Raw genomic sequence first — 19,463 nt, forward strand, 5'->3', positions numbered from 1 at the left:
TCACTGAATCCCTAAGGCTTGGGACACTCCTGTTCCCTCCTCTGCCCGTATCTTATCACGCCCATAGACTCTACTCAGGGGCACCAAGAGCACCAGCATGACACAGCCTTGGACCCTCCGGTCACTACGAACTCCTCACCTGTGGTCCAGCTGATACCAAAACAGGTGCCTTCTGACAGAAAGCTGTCCATCTTCCGAATTCTTTCCTAAGCATAAAAATCCAAGAGGCACAACCACCATAACATCTGGGTCAAATGTCAATTTGCAGTATATGATTTTGTAGTTTTCCCCAAATTTCACCAGCACTGAGTATGAAAGCAACATCTTCTATGAAAAACAATCAAATGATACAGGAGGGTGTCAAGGAAAAAGAAAAAGTGATTTGCACATATGTGAAAACCTAGGAGGTCGCTGCAGGCAAACCTAGTTCTTCCCCAAGCCTGGGTTCAGAGCGGTGCTGGGAGTGGCTCTGGGACCACGTCATTTCCAACTCTTTCAACAGCTGAAGCCCTGGGAGGGTCTAGCCCCCTGTCATGCAGTCTCCCCTGTCCCCTGAGCATTCCTGGAGAGATGGGGACCTGACGGGGGCTTGGAACAGCAAGAGTAGCCAAGTCACAGAGGCTGAGGGAACACTGGCTTGCCACCTTACACATCTCTTCTCAGAGCCCCTGATACGCAGACCATTTTTACACTAGAACAGAAAAGAAATGAAGGCAATCATTGCCACAAAGGAGGAAGTTATGATTAAGGAAAAACTTGGGCGGCAGAGGGGTCAGGACTGGAGGGAGGTCTGACCACCTCACTGTTCCTCTCAAGAGCATGTCTAGTTCAGGTTCTCCTGGATTCTCGCCTTGGCTGCTATGAGGCTTTTATTCTCTAAGTTCATCCCTTTTTTTTTTTTTTTTTCTCTTGAGAACACGGCACATGCGTGAGCTCTTGCTAGGGGCAAATGGACCTTCTAGGAATCACATCGACTGAAAACAGAGTATTGAACGTCCCGCTGGGCCAGGCTCGCAGTTTGGTTCTGACCAGAACAATGGGCGTCTTATCAGTCCTCTGGGATGCTGAAGACACGCCAGGCTCTCCCCAGTTCCGTGAGGGCTGCCTGACACCCTATCTTGCACACTTGCTTCTTAGTTGCTGTAAAGCTTTTACATATTTAGGGAGCTTTTCCATCAGAATATTCTGGAATGGCTAGAGGCTCAGACATGTTAATGATATCTGCACACGTGTGCTTTTTATCCAAGTTCACAGCTCCTGGTCACCGAGGGTAAACAGTGTTATCAGTGATTATTACAGATTTAGTCAAGTATATTTCATTCCTGTCATTTACAAGCACTTGCGTTGGCTGGTATTTACGATGTCAGGATTCTGTCACTTTGGCAACCTTCTGAGACAACATTTTTCCAGTGTTACAGTGACATTTCAAAAACTCAGTATTTACAAGCAAACGACACCCTCTGGCTCCGTGACGGTGCGATTCAGTGGTAGCTGAACAAAGGGACACTCGTCTAGAAATTTCTTCAGGATGTATTTCCAGCCACTACTGGCTATTACTGCTTCATGGTGGAGGGTGGCCCTGCATCCTTTGGAAGAAAGAGGCTACAAAAACATCAAGGGAAACTGTCATTGTTACACGCCACTGGAATCTGAACTGTTCTGTATGGGTTCAGATGAATGAGATCTGCTGTGTGATGCTGACAAGTTTCTGAACCTCTCTGAGTTTTAGTTTCCAGTTTGTTACTAAATGGCACTGGGCACCAAGTGACATTAGGTCCCTTTTGACTTTAACTTGCTGTCCTTATGGATTTCAATATTATACCCAGAAGCTAAACCCATTAGCATCACTAATTTTTCCCATGTCCCACCTCAAGGTTCCGAGGAAAAGAATCCCGTGCAGGAAACATGAAGAAGCAAATTATCATCCACTCAACTCATCCCCGTCTTCCCTGTTCCTACCCGTCCCCTGCCAAGCAAGATGGACCAGGGGGAGAGAGGGAGGATGCAGCCTGGGGACCAAGACGCAGGTGGCTTTACACTGAGCTCTGAGGCTTTTCCATCTCAGGTGGACCGTGGTTTCTCAACATTACCAGGGTCCTTTCACCAGCGGAGCAGAGAGCTGTTCCCACTGACAGGTAACAAACAAGGCAGGAAGTATGCACCACATGGTACAGACTTCATAGTGACCTGTGCAGCCCTCTGAAGACAATGCTCTTGGTAAATATCACTGGGTTCATCACACCATCTTCAGAAAGGCAGTCTTCCCTACTGACAGAAGCAGGTCCCAGTGCAGTAACCTGGACGGTACCGAAGTGAGCAGTGAGAAGAGAGCTGAAGCCATCCATGTGACGGCTCTGTGGGCCACTGGCGATGACCTCCACCAACTTGACCCAAGGACAGAGAAGCAAGAGAGAAAATGATGAATCTGGAGCCAAAGGACCTTGTCCCCTAGTCCCGCCTCCGCCCCTTACTATTACTAGTGACAAAAGCGCTCTGAGTCTCTGTCATTATCAGCAAAATGGGGATTAAAAACCATTCCTAGCTCTCTGGGCTTACAAGTTCTATCACCTGTTACTGCTGTTGGTTCATTTCTTCGTTTACTCATCCAGCCACTGACACTCAGAGTGGCCCCTTCAGGCCTGGGGGACAGAGATGACAGGCCTAGTCCTTGGCCTCCTCTGGCTGTAGGGAGCATGACACCTGTTCAGGGAGAGCAGTGCATTGGAGGCTACCCGAGCACGGAAGACACCACCTTGCTCTGGCCTGGGTGGAGCATGGCGCATCGCTGGAGGACACAATGCATGAGCTGGTTCTTGGACAAAGGTGTGAGCCACCTGCCAAAGGCATATAAGGAGAGGAGCAGGTGGACCGGATGAAGCTATTCCAGGCCAATGGAAGGGCTCTCGTAAAGACAGCGAGAGCCATGAACAAGCCCTCAAGGGGAATACAAGCAGCTCAGTGTGGCTGGAAAGTGAGATGAGTGGTGAGTGTGATGAGTGAAGGAAAAGGCTGGAGGCCACGACAAGGGCCAGGCTCTCCAGAGCCCGCACATCGTGCTAAGGTTGGGTCCCCGCAGCCATGGGAGGATGCCGAGCAAGGGCGTGACAGCATCAGGACTTTTTGGAGACAATCACTCCAGCGGGCTCGTGAGAGTGAGAAGGTGCGGCTGGAGGGAAGGAGCACATGGGAGACAGCGAGAGTGGTGGCCGGGACTCAGGGGATGGGGCAGGCTTTTTGGTACAGGAATCAGAATTGACAAAATCTGCACACTGAGGACTTACAAGGGTCGTCGAGACAGAGTAGTCTAGGATGGCGGCTGGCGGTCAGTCACCAAGCCTACAGACACAGATGGAAAGAAGCATCCTGAGAGGACGTTCAACCAATCAGATTCAAGCTCAAAAGCGCAATTATCTCACTGGTAATTGCCGAATTTTACCTAAAATATATCTAAATAGATGTAAGAATATAAATGTGAGAAGTATGTGTTATAGCCTCAAACTAGGTGACTGTATTATTATTACTTGGGGGGGGGCTGGTAAAGGTGTTGTTCCATAATAAATATTTGTTAAACACTCAAATGAAGGTGTGGTGCAGTGTATTATTGTTGAGTGCTCTGGTACGTTCCGATCGCTGGCTGAGGTTCTACAGAGCTGACTGAGGATGTGGCATTCTATTTCTAGAACAATACGGATAAAAATCTAGAGCACAGACAGAATTATCTGTACCAGGTAACTATGGGAGACATGTCGGATGGAGCTCCACAGGCGACTTCAATCTTGGCATCGGTGAGTAAATCCGAAGGCAAACTATGAAGTTTCAGGGGATAGGACAGTTACCTAGGCTATAATGAGCTGAAAATCTGCTTTGTTATGAAGTATGAAATGGAGACAGTCTGGCTTCCAAGAATGATAGGGTGGCTGTGTTTTCTGCAAAAGGGAGTCGAGAAGAAGTTCTCCTAGACATAAGTCAAAGAATAATTCCTTCCTCAATCTACAAAACGCCAAGCTTAAATAGTCTTTCTACTGGCAAAATGGCACGTGGGGTTTGCGTTCTGAAAACAAATTCAAGCAAATCTTACTCAGAAGCTAAGTGGGAGTAGGACTGAGAGAAATCGGTCCATGTTGTTGACTCCTCTGGGCTGAGACGGTTAAATGTCAAGAGATGCAGAAAGACTCCTTGAGGGACAACGTCATAGGAGTGGTGGCTGTTGACATCCTTCTTTGCCACATGTCACTGTCCGTGGCACATCTTTTACCACCACTGATGTTGCGTTGTGCCAGTCACTCTACACATGACAGTTCTGAATTGCAGAGTTCAGTATGACACACAGACTTCACAGTTCAAAAGTACTGGTAATAGATAGTTGCACAGATGTGAACCACGTTCAAGGTAAGAAAGTTCAGTTGATGGGGACTTCAAAGGAGTGGTATGGCCTGAATTAAGCTGTGTTCCCCAACTTGTATGTGAGTTTTGTGAGAAGTTTGTTTAGAATTTATAATGCATTTTTCTGCTGAAAAAAAAAGAAACTTGTAAAGTTGAAATACTTCTAAGATCTTGAATTCTGATCCTCTTGGGGTTTTGGATCCTCATTGTAAGCAACGACCCCCTCAAGACTCTAGGACTCAGGATTGTACTCTCACTAAACCTGAATCCCTTTGAAACATAAGAAGAAGGGCAGAAAACACCCTTGTTGATCATAGACTGAGCGAAATCTCACTGGCCCAGGCAACCCCCACTGGAACAAACGAGCACTGGTTTTAATCAAAATTCTTATCAAAAATAGAAAATTCATCATTTAAACATGCAACTGTTTATAATCCTGACTGGTGATCAATAGTGCTAACCTGATTTTCTAGCTTCTTTACAGCAACTATCACTGATACACCTTGACTTCATCCAGTGAAACTCTACTTTTCAACTGTCTTCAGAGGATCTATTTTCTGAGTCTACACTTTGGGGACAGGGACCCGTCTCTCATCTCCTCCATCCATTTCACACACAGTCCTTTCGCATAACACAACACATTCCTCCTATGAAACGAGGTACCGAGTAACCTTCGTATCTTCCCCAAAGGGTATATCATTTTCTTCCTGTTCATACAGTGGGCATCCTATCATCAGGTTTTTCCATGGTAAAAATATGAAGCAAATGCACAAACTTTTCTTCTTTGCTAATCACTGTCTCAGTGGCAGGATTAACTCACTATGACTAACTATACAGATAGCCCCCCACACCTGAAGTGAGAACAAAGTTATGCTTGGTTTATTTCACTGAGTATTTTACTATTGTTCCTATTTGGATTAAAATTATTTTTTAGGCATCACGACGGAGCCAATCTTCAACAAAATATAAATGTTAAGGTAAGGGATGTAACACAATAGGAATCCACCTCTATGAGCTTTGTCATGATCTACTAGCTCATCCCCCTTCATCGTCTTTCCTATTTTGCTATTAGGATAATCAAACGGATCTAAGAGAGGCTTGTAAAAATCTCTATCAGAGCACAAGATGAGTTAAGGTTTTGATCCAGGGGAAGGGTATACCTCAAGTGGTAGAGCACATGCTTAGCATACAGAAGGTCCTGGGTTCAATCCCCAGTACCTCCTCTAAAAATAAATAAATAAACCTAGTTACCCCCCCCCAAAAAAAAAGAAAGAAAAAAGATTTCGTAGTCTCTACTTCTATTTAATTGTCATTTCAGAATTAAAGGTACATGCTAGGGTCCTTTCTTTTCAACTTTATGTATCCTGTGTTGATGGTAGCTATATTTTCAATGTTTCCTTCCAGTAGCTTACAAGGTTCTTTTTTGTTTTTTATAGATATGTAAAAGATGAGGGGAGAAGGAAAACAAAAGTGAGAAAAAAGGAAAGTGACTTATCATCAGAGTATGAGAAAAGCTCGCTACTTAGCTGAATAAAAATAACATATTTAGCAATTTGTAACATAAGAATAAAATGAACTCACTGGGGCTCAGGAGGTCTGCAATATGATCCTTGCAAAAGGTATCTTGCCAATTTAATTGAGGTAGGAGTTATTTAATTTTTTTACAGGTATAGTTTTCAATAAAACTACATATGCCTATAATACTGCAATGGCAGATGTGCCTCGATTATTAGAGGTGAGCTCAAGGGAATATACACAATGGATCCTGAAATCTGTAAGCAGCTGTTGGGGGGGGTGTAACGATGGGGGAGGGCACTGTACCACACACATGTTCCTTAAGTGCAGCAATGTTTTGTTATTTTACTGCAGGTGTATTACAGAGATGAAATTTAATAACTTACTGTACACAATACCAATAAAACTGAAAAGATTCAGTGCCCTGCTGTTCATTATCGCGGTACAAATGAGCTCGGATTATTCTGTGTGCATGTATGGTCAAACCTCGGCACACAGAGGCCCCCACGTCGAAAGCTCTGGAGGATGGTCACTGCTTGAAAACCTCAGTGATGTTTCTTCCTTAACTGCTTTCTCATCAGTGAATTACCATCCCAAAGTTACATAAACGTGGCTTTGAGGTGGGTTAAAAATAAGATACATTTGGTATTTTTTAAGACATCATAGAAAGCCTTCACTGGAAGAGGTCTTTTGAAAGGGGAGGATAGTGGAATCAGGGGATATATATAGATTTCCTTAAGTACCTTAAGAATATGACAGTGATAATATATTTATTCAACAAAATTTAGGGAACTGCCAATCTAAAGATGCTATCCCACCAAAATTTGGCTTCTCCCTTTATCTTATTTATTTATTTATTTACTTACTTACTTACTTACTTACTTATTATTGAAGTATAGTTAATTACAATGTGTCAATTTCTGATGAAATGTCTGACAAAATAGAAGTGCCCTACGGTGAAAAAACATTTGTGTGTTAGAGATGCTAAAGCACATGCAACTCTGTCTTCTTGCTGGGTTTTCTTCTCCCAAGAAACTACTTGTGTTAGATAATAAATAACACAATGAACATAAACGGTTCTTGCTTCCGAACGCTTGGTTTAGTTTATCTGTGAGTGAGAGCTTCAGTAAGGGAAACACCCACAAACATCCAGAATACACACACAATTTTTCCAAGGATGTGGTTCTTCAATTCTAAGCGGGATGCCATCATCAGGCACAGCAGAAGACTCAAAATCTGATCCTTTCTCAAGTATTCATTTCCAAAACGATTATGGGGTGGGTTTTTTTTTGGTAATGTTCAGTGTTCCCACTATTTTAAACTTGGGGTTTCAATTGTAAGGGTTTCCGGGGACACTGCTTCGTGATGGGACCATTTCAAAAATAATCAGATACAAAGGAGTCAATGTTTCTGCCATTCCATATCGAAAAGTTCTTCTGATGCTGAACTGTGAGTCTGTTGTCTTTCTCTGGAAAGAAGCTATAGGGCTATACTGAATTCCACAGGATGGGCAGGTATATTTCAACATTAAATTCTGCCAAGTACACCTCGATCACTCAAAAGGACGTATATCAATTGTTTGTTTAGTCATGAACTGATTTTCCCCTTTCTCTTTACATATCAAAAGTATAAAGGTGAACTGTAGTCCTAATTGCTACTAGTTATTAAAAACCCCTGAATACTATTCGTAAGAAAAGAGAAGTTAACCCCAATATTCTGGTGAAATTTCGTTTTGGATACCAAGACTCCATTTCTTTGGTGTGTCATAAATCACCTGAAAGCCATTTCACTGATTTTTCATGTGTTAGCTGTCCCGAACTGTTTAAAAAACTTGCCTATACTTCTAACACATATTTGTCATTTTGTATATTTCACAAGTGTATTTCACACCATAATCGGAAAATTACTGGGTCACTTGTAAGAGCCTGCTAAAGGTATTGTTTCTGAATGTGCTTCTGTGTCATTTTTGTATTTTGGGAACAATAATTTGATCTATGAGGAATCCAAACAATTGTGGAATAGCAAACCATGTTCTGCCTACACGGCACAAAAAGCAAGTCTCAAATATAATCTATACATTTGTAAGAAAGTGCTCATTCTGTTGCTGAAATGTGAACTGGCATATTCTACCCCAGCCTTTTCACAGGAAATCTTCATTGGTTTTAATGAAATAGCACATGCTAATTTTGAGGATGTGACAGAATAGATTATTCATATAGACACATGTGCTTTATTTTAAAAAAGGAAAAAAAACAAAAAAACAAAAAAGGCCTGGCTGCAAGAAGCCGTGTGGCCTGCCTTCCTCTCCGCCTCCCCCACCGACCGTGTTCAGCGTTCTAGTTCACCCTGGGAAGCTCCTCTGTTCTAGGTACCAAGTTAGACCCAGATTCTCCAGCAGGGCCTGGAATCTATTGAAAATGGTTTTCCAGACGGGCTCTCCTACTGACCTCCGAGTTCAGAAGCCTCATCATGAGCTTGGGCACCAGGGAACCCAAGTTGGAAAAGCACTGGCTTTAAAACCAGACATTTTAGGAGTCCAAATCCTGGCTCTGAAACTGAGTTGGGGTGTGATCTTGGGCCTGTTCCCTTTACTTCTCTGAGCATCATTTTCTTAATCATCAAGTAAAGATAGCAATAATCCCCCGGGCGTGTACACCGGCCCCCTAATATTAGTCCCCCAGGCTTCCTCTAGATCAAGCCCAGACCAAACGTTCAGAAATTCATTCACTTCGACATTCATGCATCAGTCACGTCCGGGTTGTGAAAGGATGTGTGGATCCGCTGTCTCACTGACCCTTGGCAGAGCAACCACACTGGGCATCACAGTGACCCACGGACGATCAGCCCTGTGGGATCTTTAAGAACAGATACCAGAATACACAGGAGCAATCTGAGAATTTAGAAAAACTCTGGTGCTTATGGTAAGATTAATCTAACAGCTAGGGGTACAGAGATTGTCACAAGGTTCCAAATTTCAGTAAAAGAACATTAGTGTTTATGTGCAAGGAAACAGAACCTATAATTACCTCCTTCCTCCTGCAATTAAAGCATTTCTGACCATTATTAGCCTGAGCCATAAGCTATTTTTCTTATCAATAGACCTTAAGGAATTTGAAGGATGCTTTAATGCTTCCAGTATCCTCCCGGTAAGGAACCATACTTAAAGCAAGGATTATTAACATTATACTTGTGTATGTGTGAACACTTCAACTGACAGCACTGAAATGAACAATGAAAGAAAGATTTTTAAAGAAGAACGTCTGCTCTACATGTAGAAAAACTGTTTTTTTTTTTTTTTAAATTACTAGTTCAAAACCCTCTGATTCAGGCAAGTATCATCAATGCAAAACAGGGGAACAGGGATATATGCTGAGAGCTAAAGAATCAGTCCAAAGACTGTTCATTGCATAGGGGAAAAGCTTTCTTTACAACGGACAGAACTGGGGTCTCCATTTCTACCAAACAGCATGATTTGACATTATATACCTCCTGACGAAATGCAGGATGAAGCACGGAGTATAATCTATGGAATACTCAGGCCAACATGTTTAACCTCCATCTGAATAAGCCTTTTGAACTAGTTTTCAACTTGCCGACAAGACGAGTGATAGAGGAACGAATTAAACAGCACCACAGAGAAATCATCCAACAGTTCGAGAAGGGGGCATTTTTTAAGGACAACTGGCCTGCTCTCTTTAAGGCAAATATCACTTTTTAAAAAAAATTACAGGAACTACTCTAGTTTAGAAGAAACTACAAAGAGACACAGAAACAAAGCTGCATAAACGCAACGTCTGGGGGCTGGTGGGAAAAGCTACCGAAGACATTTTCACGGCGACACCTGAAGAAATGCGGGTCTGGATTGGGTATTAGATTAGGAAATAGCTGTTCATCTCTTTAGGGGCGAAAACAGTATTTTAGTTAAACAGGCGAGTGTTCTTAATTTTCAGAGACACAAGATGAAAACATCTAGGGGTAAGCTCTCACCAGACCTGCCACTGAAAAATGGTGCACTGAAAAACATACAGACTTACACACATACAAAGCAAATGTAACACATACCAACAACTGTTTAAGCCAAGTGGGGGGTATGTGGCACTTCATTTTATTACTCTTTCAACTCCTTTGAGTATTTGAAAATTTATATTCTACTTATCTTACAGTTTATTTTCTTTATAGTAAAGGAAAAAAATTTTTTTACCTTTTTTTTGTTGAGTTATAGTCATTTTACAATGTTGCGTCAAATTCCAGTGTAGAGCACAATTTTTCAGTTATACATGAACATACATACATACATTAAATTTTAATTAAATAAATGGAGCTTGAGTCTCCCCCTTAGCATCCAGGAAGCTGCTGGTGGGGACTGAAGGGAGGGTATACAAAAACTTCCCTTTTTGTTTTCCTCTGACATACCTAATGCTTCACTTAAGGGCCAATAAATGTGGGTTAACCAACAGAATGAAAAAATGGCTCCATTCTCCCCTTTGGGGAGTGTTGGGTGGCTGTTGGAAGGCGGGGTGTAGCAGTGCCCTCCAAACAAAGGAGCTGCTGCCTGAAAAACAGTGCTCAGGGGCCGAGACACGATGGCATCCACCCTGCAGACTGGGGCCCTGTGATGTCTGGCACCATCGTGATTTTAGGTCTCCTGTCCCACCATCCACGCCGGCACATTCAAAGAGGACAGGCCTGGACTCCGACCTCTGGTTCCCGTAACACACCCACCGGAAACCCAGAACATCTACAATTCCGTCCTTTCAGAACCTTCAGACCTAGAACAGTGAGGCCACCAAGCTCGTACTCAGCCCTGAGAAGTGACTGACAAGCAACATTCCAGGATATGACCTCTGTGTCACTCCCGGGTCTGTACAGCAAGGAAGGGGCTTCCAAAGGACTGTTTTTGGAGTGAGTATGATTTTTCTGGTTTTCGGAGGCAGGAAAACAATGCTCACTAAATGGTTCTCATACACCGTGATTGAGACTTTACTCTCTCAAAATGATTCCTAACAGTGATGCTGCGGACATCAGGCATCAGATCGTCACAGCCTTCACCCTGCCAGGTACAGAGTACACACAGGGCAAGACAGAGCTGACTGGCCCCTGCCTGCCAGGAGTTTACAGAATCTTGGTGGAAACCAGCACTCAACAAACATCAGAAATGGCACAATCGAAAAGCACCATGAAGGCAAAGCAGAGCCCTAAAGCAGCACAAAGGCAGAGGACAGAGAATGCAGGCAGGACATGGACAGAAGATGCTCTGAGGAAGGATGCACAGGACCAGGAATGAACCAGGGCACACCATAAACAAACATTCACCCGTAACATGTGATAGAAAACCAACATGTATTTCTGCTTGCACAAGACCTAAATAGCCATTTTCATAAGAAGAGACAAAGGATTTCATGCCTTTTTTTGATTATATCCTTCCTACTTTGACTTCGGATAAGAAACATGGAAAAGGTCCAAAAGTTTTAGAACTAAGTGATTTGGAATTCTTTTTGTATCAAATATATAAAGAATTAAAAGGGGAAAAAATCCACTCTTAAATGTGTAATTCATTTTAGAACCAACTTTATATGTTTAACTCCAATGAATCCAAGATGAATTGGTTTGTGAGCAAACTAAATTAGGCATAGAGGTGCTCCATGTCCTCTACAGCTTCAGAGTTTCTGGAATTTAACAAAGGTATCTGAGATTAGACCTAATTCTTAAATCCTGTTGGTTTTAAGATCTAAACATCAAATAACGTTATCAGCATATCCCTGCTGTTTGATGACTTGCTGAGAAAGAAAAAGAATGTGGATAAGGTTAGAGACTTAGACTTCACTAGAGAAAACAAGATATGCGCTGGGATATTCAGTTGTGGAATTTTGTATACAGATTTCAAGGCATCTTACTGATTTTCAGAATATCACTAATTTCCACTGCCTTTTACACGAAGTACATATACCATGTACTCCCATGTCTTGAATAATCAAATTAAGGCAAGAAATCTAAAGGCGTTTTCAAGGTCAGCGGCAACCCTGGGATAGGGCCCAGCTTTCCATACATCACACACACACACACGCTTGCCCAGGAGACACTAATGAAGCCACTGCTTTAGACCTGGGCTAGCTCCCAGAAAGAAAAGACAAATCCTTCCTGATCACCAATGTTGAACTTCCATTTAAGGGGAAAACTTCAGCCTTAATAACAAGCATTTGTGTTGACATCACTACCTCATTCAAAAACAGAAGATCTTGGTAAGATTAAGGGGGGGAAAAAGTTTGCAATCACCAAACATCCTATTCAAAGCAGCAAAGAGGCCAAAGGCAACAGATACTGTTCTCCTTTGTCATGGTCAGAGATGCCCATTAGGTATTAGCTATGGGTTATCATATTAAGGTTGTTCTATCCTGCGAGAAACTTTATTTCCGCTCATTTTCATTTCTGTCAGACTTTCCATTATAAATTTTATTTTCTCCGCCAGTTAAAAAAAAAATAGTATGAGGCTGCAATTTGGCAAGAACATTTTTAAGCCTGGGTGTGATTTCCGTACCCCAATTTGATTTAAATTAGTTTTGCCATATTTAGTGAGAACATTAAAAAGTCCGTTTGGCCGCTTTGGTTTCTATTGGTTTGTTTTTTACACAATTTCAAAAGACTGAAAAGGTCACCGTGTTCATTTCTGACAATTTTACATGGAAATGCATTAATGAATTCATATTGACCCGTTACTAGTTTTAATGAAAACAACTTAATGGATAATAAAGAACCTGCCAGCTTTTGTTTTTCGGCTAAAATACCCACTTTTTAAAAGTCCCACGCCTATCACTATCAGTGGTAAATCCTCCAGAGACAGGTAACAGATGTATATATATTTTTTTAATTTGACGCATTTTGAAGTTACAAACATTTCACAATAATAATGCATTTCTCTGGGTAGCATTTGGCTACCTGTTGCTTACGATCCTTTTTCTCTACAGGGAACAAAAGGCTTCTGGCACTGCAGAAGCAAGTTGACATTGTAACAGTGATCATCCCTGTAAGTCCACAGGATACATTGTTACGGCACCATAAAGCAGTTTTTGGAGCTCCTTAAGGCATATCCTCTAAAGGCTTCCCACCCGGCATCTCTACAAGGTAGTAAACAGGAGAAAACCAAAAGCTCCCCCTCTGTGAGTCACTCACCTCGCCACACAGTGGGGAATCATTTCAGCTGTGATCTGCTATTTAGACTTGAAGCCCAAGATACCGACACTCTGCCTTTCTCTTTGGTTTGCATAGCTGGTGCTGGAGACAGGGATTCAAAAAACAATTCGGCACAAGAGAAACTCATTCACTGGAATGAGACTCTATGGTCTGTTCCAGTCTCGAATTTCACCGAGAGCAGAAATTCAGAATATGCCCCCTTTTCCTCTCCAGCCCTGATTTCCTCGATCGGGGAATTTCCAAAATTGTGCTCTTTGCTTTCTCCTGAAGCGATCCCACCGTTTACAGACACTGCTGAGCCCAGGCTCAGCAAAGAGAGAGTCCGGACTTGCAAGACTCACAACCATGAAGCAGAAATAAGAATGAAAGGATCGCCACGCTCCACAGCTCTGTGATGAAGACTTTTCAAGAAAAGCGCATGCAGCCGTACACAACCTACTTGTCCTGGACCTGAATGTCTCAAAACGAGACATCCCCGAGGCCCAGAAACGCAGCCATCACATGCCAGTCCGTCCACCTCTCCTCCACCCTCCGCCCCAGGTCCACTTCTCACCTGGTGTCTGCCCCCAAAAAGGTTAACTTCAGTTGCACCCGAGGGAAGTATTTCCCACGCACCGAGGGAGGGTCTGCGCCCCTGCACACGCACTGACAGACTCACACCGTCTGGGTGACGCTCTCACAAGTCAAGGGGCCCGGCGTTTACTCAGCAGAGGAAATCTTTGTGTCTGTGAGGAATCACGCCAATTCCTATCAGGAAGAAAGGACACAGGGGCGAGGAAGCCTATTCTCTCATTGACCAGAAAAACAGGCCCAGCGAAAACAGACACCTCTGCCATGACCATCTGCGAAAGGGAAGGACTGTTGTCAACTTTCTTCGCCCCCCAAACTCGAAAGACCTGTGCCTTGACCCTCAGCAGCCAGATCCACAGGAACAGGCCGGAGTTGAGAGCTTTATACCAGAGACCCGCACTCCGAGGCTGGCTGCCCGAGCCAGCAGCTACCCCAAACATTTGCACTCACATTCCAAAGATGTTTCCGTTGCGCTGCAAGGGCTGTAAATTTCTTTCCTGCGGAATTCTTTCCAAGCAAACTGCCGTAAACTGTGCTCTGCAGCAGGAGCTCTGAACCCAGCCCCGTTCACCTCATCACAACAAATCTCTCAGATGCCGAATATGACTGCATGGGTGGCTGGGCCAAAGAAGTAAACTTTCAAAATGCAAATATACCCGGGGGGGGGGGGGGGGGAACCAAGCACAACTCCGCCAGAATTCCACCTTTCAAGATAACGTGACTGACACTTAAAGGAAACGTCCCCCACGGGCTCTATTTCTTTACTAAAACTGTTCGCTTACATTTTTCAGGATCCATTACACATGTTGTTTACAAAAATCAAAATGGATCTTTTTTTCTCCCCCCATATCACTGAAGAAAATGGGAGGGTGAGAGGGTTCCAGACAGCAAGCATCCCCTTTCCAGCACAAAAAGAACTCACATTCTGTTGGGGTGAACACTACAACACGGGAAGGCTTTGAATCTGAAAGAGGATTATTAAATTCTATCAAGAGTTTTCCAGAGGAAGAAACCAAGGCACTTATAAAAAGAAAGTCTACATCTTAAAGGGGAAAAAAAAAAAGATTTTAAACATGTGATGAGTACTGATGCTGAAATTTAAAAGAAAGCGTCCATAAAAAAAACTCAATTGTCTTGAAACAAAGCTTACACTTTTGGCTATTGATAGTATTTTTAGAACTGGGCTTTCTCTGGAGAGTTGAAGTATGCAAATGCAGAGTGCCCAGAGACACGCACACACATGCTATACCTTCGTGTGACACTGGCATTTTATTATTTAATTAAAGTACTCTTATTTTTCTAGCTCACGCATGCTTCCCTTGAGACGGCTTTGCTGTTAGCCTGCTGGACTTGACTTCCAGCCAAAAACAATTCAGAAACAAAAAGGGACAACAAATCATATTTTCACAGACATTTTTATCCCTCAGTACAACCCTGTTTTCACACAACATCATACAGCCCCTATGAAAACTATAATTTAGGGCAGTGGCCACCCGAACCCAGGATCTGACACATGGCTGCACGAAGCATTTCCAGCGTTAAGAAATTCTTAAGTTCTTAATTGCAAATAAACTCTTTTGATAGAACCGCTTTACCTGGCATCGCCGGTTTGCAAACAGTGCCACTGGTACCGGCTGACGGATTAAAAATACAACAACAAGCCAGGGAGTGCAGTTCTGATACGATAAGGTGTCTATTACTTCCATGCTCTGGGTTATTTCATTACTTTTTAAAAGAGACAGGCACCGGCAGACTCCCAGTCCATTCATGCCACAGTCTACAATGCAGCATCTAATTTACAAAACAAACGGATTTACCAGGTCAGTTCTCTCAACCCTTCCCCAAAACGAGATTCTCACTTACCTGGTGGCAACCCTGTAAATTTGATTCTCTCCCATAAGATGAGTATGAGCCCCTTTCTGTTTTACCTGCCAAGAGAAACAACAACAAAAAAAGTGTAAATTGTATTTTTCCTTTAAAAAAAACAAAAAACAAAAAAACTCCTCCAGGTAACAGACATCTACTTCTCTTCCCCGATGTTTACATACGTAAAGTAGGCACGACTGGCAATGTCTGCAAGCAAGAGAGGCAATAACACTTCCTCACTCTGGCTATGATAAACTGGAAAAAAAATATCCTTCATTCCTATTCTTAGCCAAACTGCTCCACACTTCCAAAAACTGTCATTCCAATGGCCTCCACTTTCTCTAACAAACAAATTGTCATTCCTTATTTTCGCAATCTTTTTCTCTCACAAAATTTAAACAATTTCATTTTTATTTACACAGCAGGCAAATTATCTATGTAATGACCCTAGCCTAGTCATTCCCATTGATTATATTGACACTTAATGGTGGGGCCAAAGCTAATCAATCAGGGCTCTCCAGATGGTGAATAAAGCAAAGAAACTACTCAAATTTCTAGGTCTCTCTCTCGCTCTCCCCCCACCCCCGCTCTCATTTAAACTCCTTTTCCCAGGAGTAAGGCCCATCATGATCACGATGATGATGGAGTTTACGTGGGGGAGAGAGGGCTTTCGAAAAACTGCCCACGCCGACCCAACTTCGGGTTCTACCAGTAGACCCAGCAGAGCAAGGGATAATGGAACGTCAATGTCTTGTTCCAATTCTAACCACCCACTTTTTTAATCTGTAGACTGTTCGGTATAAAGGCTCAGATGCTATCTGGCCATGTCTAAGGATAAAAATCAAGGATGCCCATTTGGTTCTTTTAAAAGTATGTTTAGCCTTAATAACTCACAAGGGAGACAATGAAACCACATGGCAAGAGAGCTGAGCAGGAGAATGTACCTAGTGAGACACAACGAGTTGTTATGGAAAACAGTCCACACAAGGACATTAAAAAGGGCCCGTGCTGCCCATGTGCCCAGAACACAAGCCTCACCCTACTCAGGACTGAAGGATACGTTTTTCCTTCATGGCTAGAGCTTAAGGTACGTTGTCTTTTACACCAATGACGACACTATACTTTTTCCCAATGGGAAAATTCCAATCTAGTATTTTGAGGGGCTGAATGGATCTTTCTAAGCTTACGAAGCCCAAGTCTCTCCCCCTCAACTCAAGTTAGCGCAAATGTTAGAAGTAGCAGTGTTCATTTTCATCTTTTAGTCCAATGACGTGTAGAGTACGTCTTCCTGGCACCACAGAAACAACGTATCTTCGAGAAACCTTACAACCTGGCCAAAGGTGCACCTTGCATGGAAGTCGCTACATACATAAAATGGAAGATGATTTCCAAAGAAAGCCAAAACTGGGTCTTAAAATTAAGCCTCTCTCCCCAGCATTAACTTTTCCACTGACTTCAATGAATCTCAAACTTGGGAAAACAGCCCGCCCCACACACACCACCAACTTCTGGTACAGTGTTTAGTGCAAAGTAGAAAATCCATTATCAGTTTCAATTCCAACAAAACAGGACACCATCTCACATACTGTCAGTCGTGGGAGGTCCAAAAGAGTAACTTTCATTGTATGAGGATTTTGCATTAAAGAAAAGATGTATTCGCCTGTTTCCGAAGTATACATGGTCAAAAAGACAAATTTACTCTTCTGTGTAAGTCAGATGAAAGCTACTTGTACCCTTTAACTTCTTTTCACAAATACTAACCAAAAAAAGCTCGATCTTTACAAGCAATCAAATGATGTATATCCTTCCTTAAGCTCTTGCATCTAAAAAGCTTCAATACAACCATGACATAATTCCCTTTGACATAATACTCACCTGTTTAACAAGCTGAAAGGCAGACAGAGAAGGAAGGAGAAAGGCAGACAAACAAACAAACAGATAGAAAGACAGATAGATAAGGTCAAATTTACTCTGACTTCCTAGGAAGTTGAACATCTAGTGTCCTGTTTTTGGTAATTTCTAAAAATTGGATTGTGAAATACAGTTTGAAGGAAGAAAGGCTACCCATTTCTCTCTCTAGAAGGAGTTACTGAAGGTACCCCCTCTAGAACTTCACCACCTGGCATCATTTCCCAACTCAACTCCAGCACATAGACCTGGAGAGATGAATTTTCCTACCAGGATTTGTCTCAGTTCATTTACATATATATATGTATGTATGTCACCATTTATGTATATATAAAGTTAGGTCGATTCCTTTCATTATTTTAAAATTAGAAGGGGTCAGTGCAAATAGTAAGCATATGAGTGAGTGAGAGAAAGAGAATAAATATGAATAATAATAAACAGGAGAGAGAGGAAAGAGAGTGGACTGGAAAGAACAGGGGCTAGGAAAGGAGAGGAGGGGAGGGAGGGGCGAGCAGAATATGAATTCATGCTGCACAGCGTCCCCCAGGTCCTCTTGGCTACATGGACGCAGCATTCTTTACTATCATATCAGATACAGACTGCTTAATCTTAATTTTGCTTGTTAAAAAATATTTATCCAGATACAAAAATAAACCCACTGCAAATTACAAGTTGTCAGGGTTAAAAATCTACTCCTGTTTGTGTGGGGGAGGATAAGAGACCAGCATAGACTTGAATCATTCTCAGTAATTTGAGTGTTTCCATGACATCAATGGGCACCCGTCCAGGACTCTGTCGAAGTCTGCGAGGTACCAAAGAGGCAGCGCAGCCAGCAGGAGGCTGGGAGGTGCACTTTTTTTTTTTCCTTTTTTTTTTTTTTAAGGATTATGCTCCTTGTAAAGATTTCATCTGTAACATCCACTTTTACCATCAAATAGATTGCTCCAGAGATCATCAGTGAATGCGTCTCATTCTGATAGTGTAAGCCTTTAACTTTATTACATCTTTTTGTTCCCAAATTCAACTATAAATCTGTCCTCAGAGTCCAAACCCTTGTTTGGGAGCAAAATAATCAGGGATTGTGGATAAACCCAAGCACCTTCTCAAATGTATCTATTCCTCTAATTTCCTAATGACCAAAAAGCAGCCATTTTACAATGACACCTCAGTTTCCAGGGGGAAAAAAAACATATAGATCTTTTGTGTAAATTGTCCATTGAAAATTAGCTATGGTCTTGATGTCGATCTTCTGCTTAAAATGCACAGGAACATTTGCTTCAGATAATAAAATTTTCAAGAGCCCTGATAGCATGTTTGAGTAGGATTCTTAAGTCACTATCTGTGCTCTCAAACACAAAAGCTCCCAAAGACATGTGTTTACTCTACGTCAGGCGTGGGTTTTTGTCACTTAGACCCACTGGCTGGCGCGGACAGCTTCTTTCCTCCATTCTTCTCCCCCCATCCCCACAACCACAACAGAGCTTTGAAAGAGCTAAAGATGCTGTTTGCCCCAATATTTAAAAGAGATAGCTGTGATGAACAAACCGGCGCGATCACTGCGGAATTTTCGAGACAACCCTCCGGTACTGGAACACCACAGCCGCTGCGGATATTTTTTGGCACAAAGACAACGGTGGCCGTGCCAAGCCCCATGGCTAAAACTACTCCAAAGAGGCATAAGGGTAGCATTAATCGCTCAAGTCTTTTACTGCATGGAGTACTGTTGTCCATATTTTAAAAACTAAAAGTACCCATTAGTAACATTTGTCGTATGCCCACCAAGAGGGTGGGGGGACAACTCTGAAATCCATACCAGAAACAAATCTTGTCAAGCATTTGATTCATTTTTATACCTAAAAGGACCAAATGTTAAATTTTGCTGCTGGTGACGATCTGCCGTGCATGCAACGAATAACGTGACCTAGTGGGGGGACACTGAAGGCTGAATGAAAGCGACAAGAGAGGATTTCATAAACTAAGTCGACATATTGGCTAAACAACTTTCTTCTGCAGAAATGATGTATACAAGGAAC

The 19,463-nt window shown here is 42.6% G+C and overlaps 1 protein-coding gene across 15 annotated transcripts in view; it reads right to left on the bottom strand.

Annotated features, from left to right (window-relative positions):
• TCF4 (transcription factor 4) overlaps positions 1–19,463 on the bottom strand; it is a 344,633-nt gene that overhangs the window by 158,484 nt on the left and 166,686 nt on the right. For 13 of the 15 annotated variants that reach the window (XM_032470370.1, XM_032470364.1, XM_032470356.1 and 10 more), the window contains one exon: positions 15,520–15,584. In XM_032470370.1, the coding sequence (XP_032326261.1) occupies positions 15,520–15,584 (65 nt within the window). Of the gene's footprint in view, positions 1–13,639; positions 13,930–14,106; positions 14,127–15,519; positions 15,585–19,463 lie in introns of those variants that run through there. The other 2 variants (XM_032470367.1, XM_032470366.1) reach the window with 2 other exon arrangements.

Source organism: Camelus ferus, chromosome 30, assembly GCF_009834535.1.
Source record: "Camelus ferus isolate YT-003-E chromosome 30, BCGSAC_Cfer_1.0, whole genome shotgun sequence".
NCBI lineage: Eukaryota > Metazoa > Chordata > Mammalia > Artiodactyla > Camelidae > Camelus > Camelus ferus.